Raw genomic sequence first — 19,005 nt, forward strand, 5'->3', positions numbered from 1 at the left:
CTTTGAAATCAGAGCATAGGACCCTGAGATCAGAGCATAGAACCCAGAGATCAGAGCATATAACCATGAGATCAGAAAACCCTGAGATCAGAGCATATAACCATGAGATCAGAAAACCCTGAGGTCAGAGCATATAACCATGAGGTCAGAGCATAGAACCATGAGGTCATAGAACCTTGAGTTGAGAGCATAGAACCCTGATAACAGAGCATAGAATCCTGATATCAGAGCATAGAACCCTGATAACAGAGCATAGAATCCTGATATCAGAGCATAGAATCCTGATAACAGAGCATAGAACCCTGATAACAGAGCATAGAATCCTTAGGTCAGAGCATAACACCTTGAGCTCAGAGCAGAACACTGATTTCTGGGATAGAACCCTGAGATCAGAGCACAGAACCCTGAGATCAGACCATAACACCTTGAAGGTTTCATCCATACAAAAACCAAAGTCATCTTTTACACATTGGTATTCATAAATGCTAAGCTAAGGCTGCTGGCGGGAGCATCCTATTTACAGTATAAACATGAGTGTTATCAAACTTCTCATCCAACTCAACAATAAAGCCAATAAGGTTATTTCCCAAAATATCAAACTATTCCCTTTAACATCCTTGCTTTAACTTAGCTTATCTTTGATAAGAAGACAGCTAGTGAACGGCATCCAAGAAAGAAGCCACCATCTACGCCAACGGACGAATTACAGCATGATTGACGTTCAGAACATCCAAACGCACCGCTGTCATGTTGGAGTCAAACGCACCACTTGGGCTAGATTACGATAATTCGGCAACCTGTCGGACGGAGCTTGGCTGTGTCAGTGACAGCGGGGCTGGTGGCTGTATAGCATGTGTAGAGGCTCTGTAATGGTTATATTTAGCTCCTTATCTCCCAGGCGGCGCTCTCCGCACACAGTCGCCTGGCACAGCAGTCTCATCTGGGGAGAACAATAGAAACTGGGAACAGCTAATGCCATTCTGGATCCGCCAAAACTATATCCTCAATAATTATATTTTGTTGACAAAAAGATTGCTCTGTATTTCTTGCCCATAATTGTAAAATGATTGTCTTCTTTCGGCAGTGGTTGTCAGTTTTATTTCCCCTCACTTGTAGAAATACAGATAGTTCAGTTCCTGTGAGCTTTACTCTTACCTGTATTTTGTCTGTTTACCTTCTATGTTTCCTTCAGTCATCCTTCTGGCAGAATATGAGTCGGAAATAGAATAGAATAGAATAGAAATATACTTTATTAATCCCCAAGGGGAAATTTGTCGAGCCAGTAGCAGCAACACAAGAATAAAAAATAAAAATAAAAATAAAATAAAAACACAAAATATAAGAAGGGTTAGGGTGATCTGGCAAGAGGTGAACTGTTGTAGAGCCTCATAGCCGTCGGCAGGAATGTTCTCCTGTATCTCTCCTTGTGGCAGCGGAGCGTGAGGAGACGTCTGGAGAAAGTACTCCTCTGTCCCTGTAGGAGGTGGTGGAGAGGGTGGTCCGGGTTGTCCAATATGGACACCAGTTTCTTCAACGACCTCCTCTCCACCACCTGTTCCAGGTGCTCCAGCTGGCAGCCGATGATGGAGCCAGCCTTCCTAACCAGTTTGTTAAGACGGCTGGTGTCACGGCTCGATGCTGCTCCCCAGCAGACAATGGCAAAGTGCAGCACACTGGCGACAACCGACTGGTAGAATAACTCCAGCATCTTGCTGCACACGTTGAAGGATCAAGCTTTCTCAGGAAAAGAGTCGACTCATCCCTTCTTGTACACAGCGTTGATGTTGGCCTTCCAGTTCAGTCGGCTGTCGATGGAGACGCCCAGGTACTTGTACTCCTCCACCATGTCCACGTCCACTCCCAGGACACTCAGAGGTGTAGGAGCTGTCGCCTTCCTCCTGAAGTCCACCACCATCTCTCTGGTCTTGGCCACGTTCAGCCGCAGGTGGTTCGCATCCGCCCACTTTACAAAGTCACTCACCACTGCCCTGTACTCCTCCTCCCGTCCATCCCTAATACACCCGACCACTGCAGAATCATCAGAGTACTTCTGCAGATGGCATGACTCCGTGTTGTACTGGAAGTCACTGGTGTACAGGGTGAAGAGGAAGGAGACAGAACAGTTCCTGTGGGGCTCAACATCACTGACCACCGTTCCAGACAGCACACGCCCATTCTGACAAACTGTGGTCTGCCTGTGAGGTAGTCAGTGATCCAGGAGATGGTGGACGCGTCCACACGCCACCGCAGCTTCTCACTCAGCAGCAGTGGCTGGATGGTGTTAAATGCACTGGAGAAGTCAAAGAAAGTGACTCTCACAGAGACACGGTTCCATCCAGGTGCGACTGAGCTCGTTGCAGCAGGTAGATGATGGCGTCGTCCACTCCCACATGAGGCTGGTAAGCAAATTGCAGAGGGTCCAACGACGATTTCACCTGCGGCGGAGGTGGGCCAAGACCAGCCTCTCCAGCACCTTCATCACATGGGAGGTGAGGCGACGGTCGGTAGTCGTTGAGGCCAGATGGTGTTGACTTCTTTGGGACAGGGACCAGGCACGGCGTCTTCCACAGCACGGGACTTCCCCAGCCTCAGGCTGAGGTTGAAGAGGCGCTGCAGGACACCAGACAGCTGGGTGGCGCAGGTCTTTAGGACCCTGGGGCTGATGCCATCAGGACCTTCAGCTCTGCGCTGGTGTAGTTTCTCCAGCTGTCTTCTCACCTGGTCAGTCGTCACAGAGAGAGGGGAGGTGGAGAAGCCCATTGTTATTGAGGTCTCGGTGGGTGGGGAGCTCAGCAGGGGACAGAGGGGAGGAGGTGTTGGGGAGGTGTGATGTGTGGAGGAGAGGGGGGAGGGCTGTGAACTGAACCTATTGAAAAAACAGTTCAGCTCGTTGGCCCTCTCCAGGAGGCCCCCTGGCTGTCTCCCTCCCACCTTGAAGCCAGTTATCTGCTTCATGCCGGTCCACACCTCCTTTGTGTTGTTCAGCTGGAGTTTGGCCTCCAGCTTCCTCCTGTAGGAGTCCTTGCCCTCCCTGAGCTTCACCTTTAGGTTGCGCTGGGCTTTCCTCAGCTCATCCCTGTCTCCAGACCTGAAAGCAGCTTTCTTCATGTTAAGAAGCGCCTTCAGGTCCCTGGTGATCCAGGGCTTGTTGTTGGGGAAGCAGCGCACAGTCCGTGATGGGATGGTGGTGTGTTCACAGAACTTGATGTATTCCGTGATGCAGTCGGTCATACTGTTGATGTCCTCCCCGTGCGGTCCACACAGCACATCCCAGTCCGTTGACTCGAAGCAGTCCTGTAGAGCGTCGTTAGCCTCCATAGACCACCTCCTCACAGTCCTGGTGGTCACCGGCAGCCTCTTCACCAGAGGAACATACCTGGGTGTCAGCCGGACCAGGTCATGATCAGACCTGCCGAGGGGGGGAAGGGCAGTGGCGCTGTATGCATCCTTAGTATTAGCATACAGCAAGTCCAGAGTTTTATTGTTCCTAGTTGGGCAGTCAATGTATTGATGGAAGGTTGGCAGAGCTTTATCCAATGTGGTGTGGTTAAAGTCACCAGTGATGGCCATGAATGCTCCAGGCTGATGATTCAGCAGAGCAGACACAGTGGAGTGGATGGTGTCCACAGCTTCCTCAGCGTCAGCTGATGGCGGCACGTACGACAACCAAAATGGCGGACGTGAACTCTCTCGGCAAATAGTACGGGCGCATCCCCACGCCAACAGTTCAATGTTCGGGCTACAGAAGCGCCCTTCACGCACACATGGTCCGGATGGCACCACCGTCTCTTGTTACTTTGAGGCAGGTTTCAGCCGTTGGTGCAGCCAACAGTAGGTCATCTACATATTGAATGAGAACTGTGTCTTGCGGCATGAAGAGGTCTTTGAGGTCTTGCTTCAGTGCTGCATTGAACAGTCCTGGGCTATCTCTGTAGCCTTGGGGCATTCTGGAGTAAGTGTATTGACGACCTTCATATGTAAAAGCAAACATGTCTCTACTTGCTTTATCCAGTGGTAGGCAAAAGAAAGCATTAGCCAGATCGATGACAGTGAAGTACTGTTGCCTTGGTGACAGGCTTGCCAATGCTGTGTATGGGTCAGGCACTTGGATGTTTTGAGGGACTGTGGCATGATTGATAGCTCTGAGATCATGCACCATTCTCCATCCCCTGTTGTTGGATTTGGGAACTGGCAGTATGGGGGTGTTCCAGTTTGACTCTGCATCAATCAGTACACCTGCCTTGTAGAGTCCTCCGATTGTTTCTCGTATACCATCTCTTTGTTCAGATTTAAGGGGATACTGATAACGCCATATCGATTCCTGACCTTGTTTTAAAGTCACCACCACATTGTGTTGAGTGGTGTGTCCAACGTCATAGTCGCCTGTCGACCATATTTGAGGAGGAACGTTTTCAAGCATTTTTTCTGCCGCGGGATGGTTTGAATGTTCTCTGCCATGATTTCTGTCCAGGTCACATTGCTGCAGTGTGCCAATTGAGTTTGAGTGTTGGAGTATTTTCCAATAGTCGCCATCTGGAGTATGAAACAGATATGGGGAGTTGGTGGGGATCCACTTTTCTCTTGAGACTTTCTTCATCATGGGGCCAAGATTCCTTGCTTCATGTCCCACTCCTATCATCAGTGTAATGTGAGGGGCGGAATCTGGACTCAACTCATACCAGCTGCGTTGTTCTGGTGTTAGAAGGCATTCTGCAGCCACTCCTTCTTCACCGATGATTATGGCTCCACTTCTGAGGATTTCTGTCTCACCCTCCTTTTCTTCGTCCCATGCCTGTTGATAGGAATCATCATCGGTAGTGATGTGATTATAGGTGCAGTGGTAAGGATCTTCTGGCATGACGTAAGGGTGTTGCGTCATGATCCATGGCTTCCATTCCATTAGGGCCTTGATGATGCCCGGAGCATCTGGGGTCTCTGGCTGTAATTTAGTCCAGTATACTCTGGTCGAGCTTGCTGCACTTGGCGAGGTGTCTGGAGCCATGAACATTATTCTATGTCCGGCCTGTTGGGGTCCCAGTATCAGTCCTCCCGGAGCTGTCAAATATAGTCCATCTGGGGAACACAATATTGAGATGCCCAGCTTTCTTAGCAGATCTCTGCCGGCTAGGTCAATGGGTGAGGTGGGAGCATGCAGGTATGAATGGTCAATGATTGCTTTGCCCACTTGTGTTTTCAATGGTTGCGTGAAGTGTTGTTTCTGTGGCTTTCCCGAGTACCCTACCACTGATAATGTTCGAGCGGAGAGTGGTGGTTCCACATGATGTAATTTTGCAATGCATGATGCTGAGGCACCGGTGTCCACCATTAGATCTTTTTCCTCTCCGTCTATGACACAGGTAATAATAGGTTCTTTTCCCATTGGAACAATCATCACCTGGCCGGGGTCCTCTGGGCCTCGTCAGTAGTCTCTTCGGTCTTCTTCCCACTCTTGATCATATGCCCTTGTGGGCAGTTGAAGGTGGTGAGGGATGTTTTGTCTGGGTCCTCCTCCACCTCCTCTTTTGGGGGGGCCTCCCCGCCTTCTTCCTCGTCGAGGTGGCTGGTAACAGTTCGTGGACCAGTGGCCCATTTTGCCACAGTTGTAACATGTCTGGTCGTATTCATCTCCATGGCCTCGGAAGCCTCCTCTTCTGGGTGGTCCACTTGGCGTCCAAGGGACAGGTTCTTCTTGTTGCTGGTCTTCTTTCTTGGCATCGTTTTTCTTTGCCAGAGCTCTTTCCACTATTTCTTCAATTCGCGTGATGTCTTCAATGGCTGACATTTGTTTATGGGGCTTAACGTTTTTCTTTGCTGCAGCATCATCCTTTTCCGCCAACTGCATCTTCAACAGTCTCAGCTCCATCTTTAATTTTCCTTCCTCATCCTCTTTAGACTTTTCCTGCTGGAGCTGTAATTGGAGGGTGATGTGCTCTTGCCAGACTTCTATAGTGGCGTTCTTTAGTCCAGCTGTTTCTCTCATCTTGATCATCGCAGGTGTTGGTAATCCCTGGACCACGGCATTCTTCCATAGAGCCATGGTGGCGGGGTTCAGGTCATGTCTGGATCCTGTGCCTGCTTCCCATGCGTTTGCTGCTCTCTTTATGTAGACCATAGCTTCTTCTCCTGGGATGTGTTTGATGCTGTCTAAATTGGCGAGGTCAGGATGAAAAGGCCATTTGGCTCTGATAGAGTCAAACAGGTTTGGTCCCAAATTTGCCATCTCCACACCGTCTTGGTGCCGCTCGCATCCAGCTTGTCTCTGCACATCCTGCATTTCTAACAGGCTGGAACACTGAACCAGGATGGCTCTCATGTCACCCATAGCCAGTGACGTGCCCATGGTGGCTGCATTGAGGGCTCTTATCCAAGGGGCTCCTCCTGACATCAACGGGGGCAGTTTTTCCATCACTAAGGGGATGTCTTTTGGGGTGTACGGATGGTATTGCTTCCGTCCATCTGCCAGAGTCAGGATTGGGGCCTGTAATTGGGTCTTATTTTCCTCTTGTTCGCTTTCCTCTTCTTCGCTTTCCTCTTCTTCGCTTTCCTCGCCTGACTTTTGGGCATGTGAACTTGTAGTCCCGGACTTGATGTTGGATCTTCCCCGGAGCCTACTTTGTGTTCCTTGAGGGCCTTTGTCTCTGCTCCAGCATTCAGGTAGGGCTATTTTGCCAGTAAAGTTAAGCAGGTGGCGATCTTCTTCAGGTGGAGGGGGGGGTGATGCAGGGGCCTGGATCGATGATCTGGCTCCCCCACTTGCTGTGTTGCCTAGGTTGGCTGGGTGTTTGCGAAGGGGGGTCTCTGCTGGAGGTGGGGAAAAGGGGGCACTATTCCTCCGTTTGCGCTCTTGGGTGAGTGGCATTGAAGGGTTGGGGAGGGGTCTGGTTTCACTTTCCCAGTTTTGTCTATGGGGACGATCTTGGTCGGGGAGGGCACAATAAGATGATCTTTCTGGGCCTCCTTTTTCTTCTCTCTTTCTCTCTAAAAGCCTAGACTCCCATCTCTCCTCCTCTCTTTGCTGGAATTCCCTAGCTTCCCTTCTCTTCTCTTCTCTCCTCTCCTCTTCCATCTGTTCCTCACGCTGTCGCTCCCTTGTCCTGGACTCAGCTAAATCCTTCTGCAGCTGTGTGACCATGCTAAGTAGGTCTGTAGTATCTTTGCTGTCTGCAGTAAGGTCTGTGCTGTACTCAAACTCAACTCTGCCTCCTTTGAGTTCAACTACTGGGGCCATAAGGTGGGGGGCTTCACTCCTAGGTGTGGCGTATGGGGGAGGGTACTGATCTAAATTGGGGTAGATGGAGGGGGTGGGGGCTGGGCTTGATGGCCTTGGTTCCGGGGCTGCCTCTTTATGCAGGTTTTCAGTCGGGGGATCTTCTTTATGCAGGGTTTTAGTCGGGGGAGCTTCTTCTTTGAGAGCGTTCGGGGCTGCTGTTCCATTCTGCAGGCCCTGTTGTTTCCTGGCTTTTCTGTCTTCCTGCACCGTTAAGCCATGTAGCAGGCGTCTCGCCTGGATCACAGCATCACCAGTCTTGGCGACGTCTGTCGATCGGGACTTGAACCAAGTTTTCTCCTTCTGCTGTTCTTGCGCTGCTTTGTGTCGCAGCTTCAGCACCTTCATAAACATCAGCTTTTGGTCTTCTGTTGGGCCGTCCTGGGTTGTTATGTCGAGTAAGCCCTCTGCATGCCATTGCTGAACGTGCTTCCTCAGTGTCTTGGAGTCACTCGGTCTGTCTGATTGCTGTACCGTATACATAGCAGCATGGAGGACGTTCTCGATCCAAGTGCCTGGAGTGTCGGTTGAAGCAGATTCCGGCATTGTTGAGAAGATCAGGTACTGATGGGCTTAATATGAGGAGATGTAAATGTATTAACAATTAAAAAAATAATTAAAAAATTTGAAAATAAAATTGAAAATAAAAATTTTCAAAAAATTAAAAATGTTAAATTGAAACAGCTTTACACTATGTGTCTAAAATGCAAATGTGGTGCGATTGTACGAAATACGGTTAGGTAAGGGGGAAAAAGTTGTGCAGTGCAATTCAACAGTCACTGCAATTCAGTTATATTGTTGTTAAAATGATCATCAATCTCTCAATCAAACAATTAACAATTATCAAATCAATGCATCAAGTTATGTTTTAACCTTTATCTCAATCAAAAACATTCATCAAACCTAATGCAGCAGTCAACCCAGCATTCATTCATCCAAAATCAAATCAAAGTCATTCACCAAGCTAGATAAAAATGATTCAAACTATTAAGTTACAATCCTATTTAAATGAATGTTCTCAGCCGCTACCTTCAATGGTTTTATGTGAAGCACCTTAAAATGTGCCTATGCAAACAAACTTGCTCTGCTTATGTGATGGTGTATGTAAGCATCAGTTTAGTTGCTAAAGTGTGTGTGTGTCAGCTATGGCAAAAACAGTCGAGTACAGTCTGGTAAGTTGTAATACCTAAATTGGACACAGTGGTGCAAATTATCGCTCTTGTTGTAATTCAAAATGTGGACACACGATGGTGCTATAGAGGGTCGATGGTGCTAGAGGGTTAGTCCCTGCAGTACTCTCTCAGCCCACTGGGGGTAAGTTGTAATAAGTACTCCCTACCACTCAGGGGCGCTATTTCCTATTGGTGCTGTACTCTCTCGACCGCTCGGTCCTACTTCCTGTTTTTCGCCATAGCTGACTTTTTTTTTTTTTTTTTTACTACACGTTCTTTCCTCAGCGAGAGCGCTGGTATCTATTCTGCTTCAATAGCGTCTTGCCAGCTAATGCTAGCTCAGCTCCTTCAGGTTGTGGTTTTTATCTCGTTCGTCACCCATGCAGATTCTAAGGAGACTATAAGTCAGACCGTCGCCTTAAAAACGTAACTCTTCCCCGCACAGACTTCTCAAGCTTTATGTTTCACCTACTCAGCAAAACCAGGGGCTTAATGTCCCTATTTAATAAATGAGTACGCTCGACGACTCTATCCTTTTCAAAAAGGACACCATATCCGAGTGTGTACGACGCCACCCTTGGCACAGGGCTCTTTGGCCCTGCCGAATCGTATCCAAATGATCCTCTTTAGAAGGACTCACAGCATGCAACATACAATAGTTTATACTCCGATCATCAACAGTTATTTCAAGATCTATGCGTTAATTTTACACTCTTCTCCACTCACACCTAATGTTGTCTATGATAAACTATGCAGAATTCAGTTTAAAACAATGGGTTCTGCTTACCCTTGTTGTGAGGCCTCGTGTGAGTGGGGGAGAGTGATCCTTCCAGATGTTCAACTCGGTTCCTCCTCGATCCAAAACACCAAGGAATCACGTCGGGGTCACCAAACTGTTAAGTATTCAGAAATCCCCTGGTGCTGAACCGAAGAAAATGTCCGGAGTCGAAAAGTTATAATAAAATGTATTTAATAAAAAGTATAACCAATCGTTGATAATAACTAATAACTGTTCAGATACAGAGTATAAATTCTCGGCCGAGGACTTCTAAGGCTTCACAATCCACAGACCACTCCTGGCTAAACCATTTGTAGTTAACTGTCTCTTGCTTCACCGAAAAGAAGTGTCTCGCAGCCTCCGAAAGTTCATTTTATATTTCCCGGGCGTCCCGGCCCCAGGGGAAATATCCACTTCTCATTGGATACATTGTCTTGGTACCATCTTTCCCCAATTCGCTCATTGGCCGAGCCGTCTGGCTGTTGGTAGATTTGCATATCCACATGACGTCATCACTCCGGCCACCATTTGCCCTGCTGACATGCGGTCCACTGCAGGTCTGGGGTTTCCTTCAGGGGCTCTTTCCATGCCGGGAGGGAGGGATTCCTTTCTGCCACTGATCTGTGTTCTAGGAACACAAAGAGATTCACCTTCACCAGTGTGTTACAGCAATGCATTAAACAATAATACACAGACACTCACTAAGCAATATTGTAAATTATTAAACAATAACACACATTCTATAACAACATGTATGAAGTTATGGTACATTAGTAAATCCTAATTTACATATTGCTTTAGTAAATTATCTAATTCAACAATGTGTGTGTGTGTGTGTGTGTGTGTGTGTGTGTGTGTGTGTGTGTGTGTGTGTGTGTGTGTGTGTGTGTGTGTGTGTGTGTGTGTGTGTGTGTGTGTGTGTGTGTGTGTGTGAGGTTTACGATACTGTTTCCTGTAAAACATTTACTTTAGAGAATGATGACATGCATCAACATGTTCCTGGTCCTTTAGTCTTTGAGAAGATGCTGTTTCCTGCCACAGAGTGAGCAGGGAATGGAAGGGCAGAATTCGTACGGAAGCCAAAATACAGCGACCATTTCTTTGGTCTGCCTTCTCCGAATGTTCCTCTTCTCACTAACTGGACATCGATATGCCTCCACAAGGGTGGGGGCATAGTTTTGGAGGATTAAAGATTTTTGGATGGATACTTACCTTTCCTCTTTGCTTGACTTTCTCTTAATTTATATCAGAAGCCAGATACTGTACATGGATCACTAGACTCTAAAAACTGTAATATCTTAATATTACTTTAAAAATAATGGTTTCAAATTACTTTTGAGCCAAAGATCTTTGCAGTTGCAGAGGTTTTCAATGTACATTAATCCAACGTTTGCCTTCCTTATTGCAGGTACATTTGCACATTTATAGCTGTCTAAATAAAAAACTTCTATAATCACATGCACATAAGTATCTTATAAAGTGAGTAGCAACTGGGCTGTAAATAATGATGACTTTGTTGATGAATAAAATTGACTCTTTCCTCAGCCCTTCTTTCCTTCACCATCTCTTTTCAGTCCTCTGCTTTCTCACCCCGATCACTTACCCGCTTCCGCACGGGGCTCGTCAAATTGTAAAATGCACCCAACCCGACTGATGCCTCCTGATTGATTGTTTTGCCAATACATTTTTATTTTTTTAAAGAAGAAAATCGGCACATTTGCAAAGCTCCAGCCAGCTAATATTTAGCCATATAAACTGATACATTACCATAATCAATCAAAGCAGATTCATTGATTTGCTGTTTTTCAGAATACATAGTAAACATATATTCAAAACTACTTGTGTTTTGGCTGCTCCCTTAACCCTCTCATTGTAACTCATCTCATCATTCACACCTTCCTTACTCACTTTTCTCAAGCTCTGACATTTTGAGATCTTGTGCAAAGTGATATTATAAAATGAGTAGGGGTATGGCATATGTATGCAGAGTGTAACACAGGCTTACCACTTCTTTTGTTGTTCAAGCACAACAAACACATTACATAAATGTTATGTATTCAGTGAGACGTTAATGGAAGTTGGCAGGAGGATGAGGAGATAAAATCTTAGGTGAAGAATAGGGGGTTTGCTTCTTTGAGACTGTAATATGCAGCTTCCAGGAAGAACAATTTGAAATACCATTTAAAATATCACACTGACAGGAATAATTAATGTACTGGCTTATTTGCTCCATTTTCTACCACCTATAAGCTTCCAAACTCTGTGTATTTGTACATCTCGTCCTCCATCACACACTATGTGTTGACTTTTAATTGGCTCGTCATCCCAAAATACTTGTCATTGTGTGTGTATGAGGCATATAAATATCTATGTTCTTCTCGCTCTTATTATCTTTTCCTGATTCCTTGTTCGACTTTTACAACAGTATATATTAAAAAAAGTTCTGTAAATTAGCATAACTTCTTCAGGCTTGACACAATTATTAGAGATTTGCTAGCTTGAGAATTCTTTGTAGACATCCATTTTCATACTTTTGCTACTTTATTCTTTCCTTTTTTCATCTCTCTAGACTCTGAACAAAGTAAGAGACCTTATTAAAGCAGTTCTTATGCCTTGTGCACATTTCACAGTGGCACTGTTGGACAGGGTCAGAATACTTGGATATGGAGCACACACCGTTACACAGACAGCGATACATCAGCTAGAGCTCCAGAAGTACAAGGGGCAGATCTGTGATTTCACGAGTTCACGAGTTCCGTTTGCACCAACAAAAGTGCTAATTAACTTCTCAACATGACAAGGTGTGTCTGTGGTCTAAATGTTCAACGTCATGTTCACCACCTCCGTCATTGCCAGTTTGTCTCTGACACAAAGAGCACAACTTCACATATACCAAAGCAGAGGCCTCACAATGACTCTCTTCCAAAATTGAGACTGATGTAAGACTTCAGATGGAAAGAGGAAAATGGACTTTGAAATCAGAGCATAGGACCCTGAGATCAGAGCATAGAACCCTGAGATCAGAGCATAGAACCCTGAGATCAGAAAACCCTGAGATCAGAGCATATAACCATGAGGTCAGAGCATAGAACCCTGAGGTCAGAGAACCTTGAGGTCAGAGCATAGAACCCTGAGATCAGAAAACCCTGAGATCAGAGCATAGAACCCTGAGTTCAGAGCATAGAACCCTGAGATCAGAAAACCCAGAGATCAGAGCCTATAACCATGAGATCAGAAAACCCTGAGGTCAGAGCATATAACATGAGGTCAGAGCATAGAACCCTGAGATCAGAGAACCCTGAGTTCAGAGCATAGAATCCTGATATCAGAGCATAGAATCCTGATAACAGAGCATAGAATCCTTAGGTCAGAGCATAACACCTTGAACTCAGAGCAGAACCCTGATTTCAGGGGATAGAACCCTGAGATCAGAGCACAGAACCCTGAGATCAGACCATAACACCCTGAAGGTTTCATCCATACAAAAACCAAAGTCATCTTTTTACACATTGGTATTCATACATGCTAAGCTAAGGCTGCTGGCGGGAGCATCCTATTTACAGTATAAACATGAGTGTTATTAAACTTCTCATCCAACTCAACAATAAAGCCAATAAGGTTATTTCCCAAAATATCAAACTATTCCCTTTAACATCCTTGCTTTAACTTAGCTTATCTTTGATAAGAAGACAGCTAGTGAACGGCATCCAAGAAAGTAGCCACCATCTACGCCAACGGACGAATTACAGCATGATTGACGTTCAGAACATCCAAACGCACCGCTGTCATGTTGGAGTCAAACGCACCACTTGGGCTAGATTACGATAATTCGGCAACCTGTCGAACGGAGCTTGGCTGTGTCAGTGACAACGGGGCTGGTGGCTGTATAGCATGTGTAGAAGCTCTGTAATGGTTATATTTAGCTCCTTATCTCCCAGGCGGCGCTCTCCGCACACAGTCGCCTGGCACAGCAGTCTAATCTGGGGAGAACGATAGAAACTGGGAACAGCTAATGCCATTCTGGATCCGCCAAAACTATATCCTCAATAATTATATTTTGTTGACAAAAAGATTGCTCTGTATTTCTTGCCCATAATTGTAAAATGATTGTCTTTTTTTGGCAGTGGTTGTCAGTTTTATTTCCCCTCACTTGTAGAAATACAGATAGTTCAGTTCCTGTGAGCTTTACTCTTACCTGTATTTTGTCTGTTTACCTTCTATGTTTCCTTCAGTCATCCTTCTGGCAGAATATGAGTCGGAAAGGGAGAGTGTGTGTGTGTGTGTGTGTTTTTGACAGTGTGTGATGTTCCTTTCTGATCCCTCTGAGTGTTTGAAGAAGCATTACATCAGATTCTCTCTCCTCTCTCCGATGCCCTGATGTCATTGTGTATCTGTGTGTGAGGAGGATGGGCTGAGGCTTTTCCCATGCATCCTGTATACATATAAGAAAAGCACACAAGAAGTCTTGCTTGTAATACACTCAAAAGGATTGTGCACAAAATAGATAGATAGATAGATATATACTTTATTAATCCCCAAGGGGAAATTTGTCGTAACAGTAGCAGCACCAATAAACTAAACACACAAGAATAAAAAATAAAATATAAAACAAAATATAAAAAACAGGGATGAAAGATATAGATGTATACAAGTGAAAGATATAGATGTATACAAGTATACAAAGTAAAATATAAAATAAAATATATATGTATATATACAACATATATGCATACACAATACACAATACTAATGACAAATTAAATTAAATATAAAAATATTAAATATAGACAGTGTGCAAAATGCAAAGTGTGTGTATGTGTGTAGTGTAAATAAATGAAATGTGTGAAGTGCAGATCAACATAGTGTAAATATTACGATCTGGCAAGAGGTGATCTGTTGTAGAGCCTCATAGCCGTCGGCAGGAATGTTGCATGCAAAATACATGCATGCACATGCATGCCCGCTACGCACTTAGACAGAGGTATGTGTGGAGATGACATCAGTATATTCTGCTGCTGACACACTGGGGCCTTCTCTACTGCATTATAGATGAGGAAGCTGCAAACAACTTGTTTGCTCTCTAAATGAAGTGGGTGTCTCTCTCCCTCTCGCTCTCTCTGAGAGTAGTTGCATGGTGGCTATTTACATTACATTACATTTTCTGTTTTTGCATGTTTCCACACAAGTGTTGTGTCTTGTAGGGAGGCTCTCTGCTGGTCTTTGGTGTGAGCAGCTCTTATCTCTAATGCATGCTGCTCTGTGGATATGGAAGTAACACCCTCTAAGTTTGAGGCTATTTCGCTGGTTAGTCTGAAGCCTTGTAGCTCGTCACTAAGTGCACTCTCACACGCCTTCTTCTCACACAACTCCTACAAAAGAATCCACAGGGGAAACACCTGTGATCTCTCTGACATTGACCCCAAAAGACAAAACATATGTTTAGAGACATGTTTGACTGAGAGTATGTACTCGTTGATATCTCATCAACCAACCTATGGTTCCATCAATCCCTGATGAATTCGAAATCCAGGCCTCAAAAGTCCTTTGAGAAATCCAGGTGTGACTTTATATCCATGTCAATGATCATTTTCCACTATTCACCCACCGTCGTGTCTCGGTCTGTGTCACCATAGCTGAGGGTCTCCACAGATCACAAGATGTCAGCCAAAGATAAACAAAAACAGGGATAAGAAAGTGGGTAAAGATTGTTTGCTTTCTGTCCGAAATAATCATCGATGACATTGTGCACATTTCTTATCGTACTCCACATTTGGTTTATTTCAGAACAAGATAATACTATATTCTGTGTGTAGTGCAGAGACGTTTTTGTGACTCTAATTCCAAATCAATCAAAAGTTACATAATATCTAGTATCCACTCCACAATCAAAGAAATAGTTTGCTTCCGGACAGTTGTATTCCTTTCCCGCACAACTATTATATACAATAACAAACAGTGAGTGCTTAGATAACCTTATCAGTTGACAGATACCAATCGGATTAAGTAAGTGGCTCCACTCTGTGTTAGTTGACAAATGGAATGTTGGGTTGACTATCTCATTAATGTATCAGCTGTATCCTAAGTCAGAAAGAGGGGTGAGACTCTCTGGTGCTCTATCAGACATCCATTCGCTCCTTTTCTGATTCTACAACTTTCTGTCCATGTCCAGTGGAACAGACGGTCACTGACTGACATTCATCTCCACGGATATGGAGGAAGCTTACGAACCGGGGAACGAGGATGTGCCCTTTGGCGTTGAATAGAACAAGTGTTGCTCCTGGTCCGCCAATGGTGAAAGACGTTATACACTGAACTGCTCCTACAATGTATCAGTAGGAAAGATCCATTGGGAACATTGGATTACCACATTCTTACATTTAATGCTTTCAAAATCGAAAGTCTTTCAAGGGTCTGTGACTTTGAAGAGGCAGAAGTATTGAAGGCTGATATCTCGACACCTGGTAAAATCAAGGAATAAGACTTTTACATTGCCAGATATCAATAGAGGTAAGTGAGAAGGAGGTCTTCAGAGCATTCACCTGGATCTCATGGTCTTATGACCACTTGTTATCATTCATTAACATTCATACCAATTCCTTTTATCGTACGAGGAACATGCTATGTGTTTACGGGCTCTCGAAGAGTAAATGCACTGTGAGGTTGTCGTTTCACTTATAAACACACGTCCCAAGGTCAAGAAGGAACATGAATGCTGAGTGTTTTTTTATTTTTTATGTGTGAAGCATTTTATATAGTCACTATAGCAGGGGGAAAAAAGATAATTCTGGTCTTGCAACTTGTTTGATTGTTTGGAACAAATGTAGTTCGGAGCCAAACAACTCACATTTGTCCCATGATGCAAATAGACAATTTCACACGTTATTTAGCTTTAAAAAGATGGCTCAAGAGACATCCTCCGGGTGCAGCTGACAATATAAAGTTTTGAGGATTTATTCATGGTGGTTCTCGTCAGTGTTGGCTAAAAGCTTAATCATGAGAGTTAATTATTGGCATTTGGAAATAGTAGTTTGACTAACACAATTGAGGTTCACTTACTGTCTTTCCCCGTAGAGTTCAACTACATCAGAAGGTGGAGATAATGTGCTCAGTAATCATGTGTAGAAGCTCCAAAATTGCCAAATTGTTATGTATAGGTCAAGAATAGCCTTTTATGCTTAAAAAGTCTTTATGCAGTCTATTTGACTATTTTTCCCCAAACAATCACTGAAACTGGATTTTATTTGTTTCCCTATTGTATTGTTAAGTATTTTAAGTGAACATACACTACCGTTCAAAAGTTTGGGGTCATCCAGACAATTTTGTGTCTTCCATGAAAACTCACTTTTATTTATCAAATGAATTGAAAATTGAATAGAAAATATAGTCAAGACATTGACAAGGTTAGAAATAATGATTAATATTTGAAGTATTAATTTTGTTCTTCAAACTTCAAGCTCAAAGGAAGGCCAGTTGTATAGCTTATATCACCAGCATAACTGTTTTCAGCTGTGCTAACTTAATTGCACAAGGGTTTTCTAATCAGATATTAGTATTCTAAGGCGATTAGCAAACACAATGTACCATTAGAACACTGGAGTGATAGTTGATGGAAATGGGCCTCTATACACCTATGGAGATATTTCATTAGAAACCAGACGTTTCCACCTAGAATAGTCATTTACCACATTAACAATGTCTAGTGTGTATTTTTGATTAATGTTATCTTTATTGAAAAAACAGTGCTTTTCTTTGAAAAATAAAGACATTTCTAAGTGACCCCAAACTTTTGAACGGTAGTGTACCTCTCAGTAACACTCGGGTCCGGGTCAAACGAATGGCATCTGAAAAGCATCACACATTTAGCATGTTTGATACAGAGGAGACTTTTTCTTCCTCGCCTCATTACAGCAGTGTGGCAGTGTGTCCACAATGTGAGAACACAACGGCTGCTCATCTTCTCAAAGGTTAACCACAGCAGATGGTAAGCCTCCCGTCGACTGTAGATATCACTGCAAACTATTACAGCACACAGTCCCTACCCTATTACAGAGGCGGTGTATTTTGGGCTGATTGAGATTCTGCTCCCGCTCTGCTCGCATTGCTTTTATCAGTGGACTTTTATCTTCACCCGCCTCACAGCCTCCATCCTCCCACCTCGACCCAGCAGTCCCATATCACAGCCTGCCTCAGTGGCCAGCTGCTCGCTCCTCCTCCCTCCCCCACACCACTGCCACCTCCACCTCTGTCATCAAATGAAACAGTTCCCTTTTGGGGAGGAGTGAGATGGACAATGGCACGGGATGCGAGCTATCAGGTTTTGAGATTCATTCCTGTCCGTGAATGCAGGCAGGTATGAACATACAAGTGAGTTCAAAGAGAAGAGAGGATGAGAATGATACTGTAAATGCTTTTTTTTTTACAGTAGAGGATAGTGCATGATGGGTTTATCCGTGAGCAGTTCTGCTGGCAGCTCATGTCCCCGGGGCATTTAATTAGATTTTGCCAATTTCCTCGCTTGCCTTCCACATCCCCCCCTTTGCATTTCTCGATCGCTTATCTCGCTCACACCATTTTCAGCTGTCGCCTGTTAGGGATGACCCCTGCATCTTGTTAGGAATGTGGGTAAAGCAGGGTGCGACTATGTGCACACACATTTCTACACCTCTAATGTGTAAAAATGTCAGCTGCATAAAGGTGGGAAATTTAAAGGCTGATATGTAAATCAGGTCACATCGACAAGGACGTGCGTGTGTGTTTGAATATCTGCTGACGTAGGCTGTATGCCCTCCAGCAGTTCTTTTGCTTACCCCAACTCTGATTAAAGCAGTATATATGGCTGTGACATCAATTTAACGCCATGATTTTATTCCTTTCTCTCTATTAATGTGTGTGCGAGCGCGTGCGAGCTCATGGATATTGCATTAATGTTGCTTTTCTAATTACACGAAGCCAAGATTTGCTATGGGGCAACTATTGATGCATTCTGTTTCCGGGTGCTTCTCGCTCTTTTGAAATATGCCCACCTTCCCATTCATCATCAATATCGTTTAGAGTTTGTGATATATTGTAGCCCGTGTGAGTTTTTATGAGTGTGTGTAATTGGAGTTTTATGTAGATGTTCTTGGGCTATTCAAGAGCCAAACACGCTCCAGGTGTTGCGATGCACCCTGATCCCCTCTCAAAGGCACTTTGAGAGGCTCCAGCTCAATGTGATACCACAGGATACGCAGGCAGAAGATAACGCCGCCTACCTCGGAAGGAACTCGCTGCATAATCGAGAGCACAGCACTGCAACATTGGAAACTATAGCGTATTTAAAAAGAAAAGTGGCAGATTTGTTGTCAAGATAATTTATTTCCTCCTTAATTTGGAGTTCAGCTCATCTCATTAAATACGAGATGTAACTGCTTCTAGTAAAGCCCTGAATGTCACATGATCATTTTCCTTATCACACCTATACGATTTTGGAGGAAAACTTTACATTTCTGGAGGAAGTTTGTTCATTTCAATGTCTGTGTCGTGCTAAATATTTGGCGCATCCCACATGGGATTATGAAATATGTCACTGTATGGAAAATAACAAATACAGTGTGATATCCTTCCAGAGAGCCAAAAAGAAGACATCAATTATAACTTTACAAACTTAATACATGCAAATCGTGCACAGCTTAAAGCTTAGATAAAGTAAGAAAAGGCTTCTAAAACGTGAAATTTCGATAATCCTTTGTGTTAAAGGTGCACTCCAGAATAATATCAGTTTAATCCATACGATGAGTACTTTTAACCCT

At 44.3% G+C, this 19,005-nt stretch overlaps 2 protein-coding genes across 3 annotated transcripts in view; one reads left to right on the forward strand and one right to left on the reverse strand.

The window, feature by feature from the left end:
- Positions 1–19,005, forward strand: part of schip1 (schwannomin interacting protein 1) — a 221,671-nt gene that overhangs the window by 23,967 nt on the left and 178,699 nt on the right. The gene's annotated exons all lie outside the window — the stretch shown is intronic.
- On the reverse strand, positions 3,791–9,805 carry LOC130210462 (uncharacterized). Its single transcript, XM_056440793.1, has 2 exons — positions 9,227–9,805; positions 3,791–7,839 (listed from the first exon to the last, which is right to left on the reverse strand). The coding sequence occupies exon 2, from the start codon at positions 7,811–7,813 to the stop codon at positions 5,420–5,422; it is 2,394 nt and encodes a 797-aa protein (XP_056296768.1). The 5' UTR covers positions 7,814–7,839; positions 9,227–9,805; the 3' UTR covers positions 3,791–5,419.

The sequence above is a fragment of the Pseudoliparis swirei genome, chromosome 20 (assembly GCF_029220125.1).
Source record: "Pseudoliparis swirei isolate HS2019 ecotype Mariana Trench chromosome 20, NWPU_hadal_v1, whole genome shotgun sequence".
NCBI classification, from domain to species: Eukaryota; Metazoa; Chordata; class Actinopteri; order Perciformes; family Liparidae; genus Pseudoliparis; species Pseudoliparis swirei.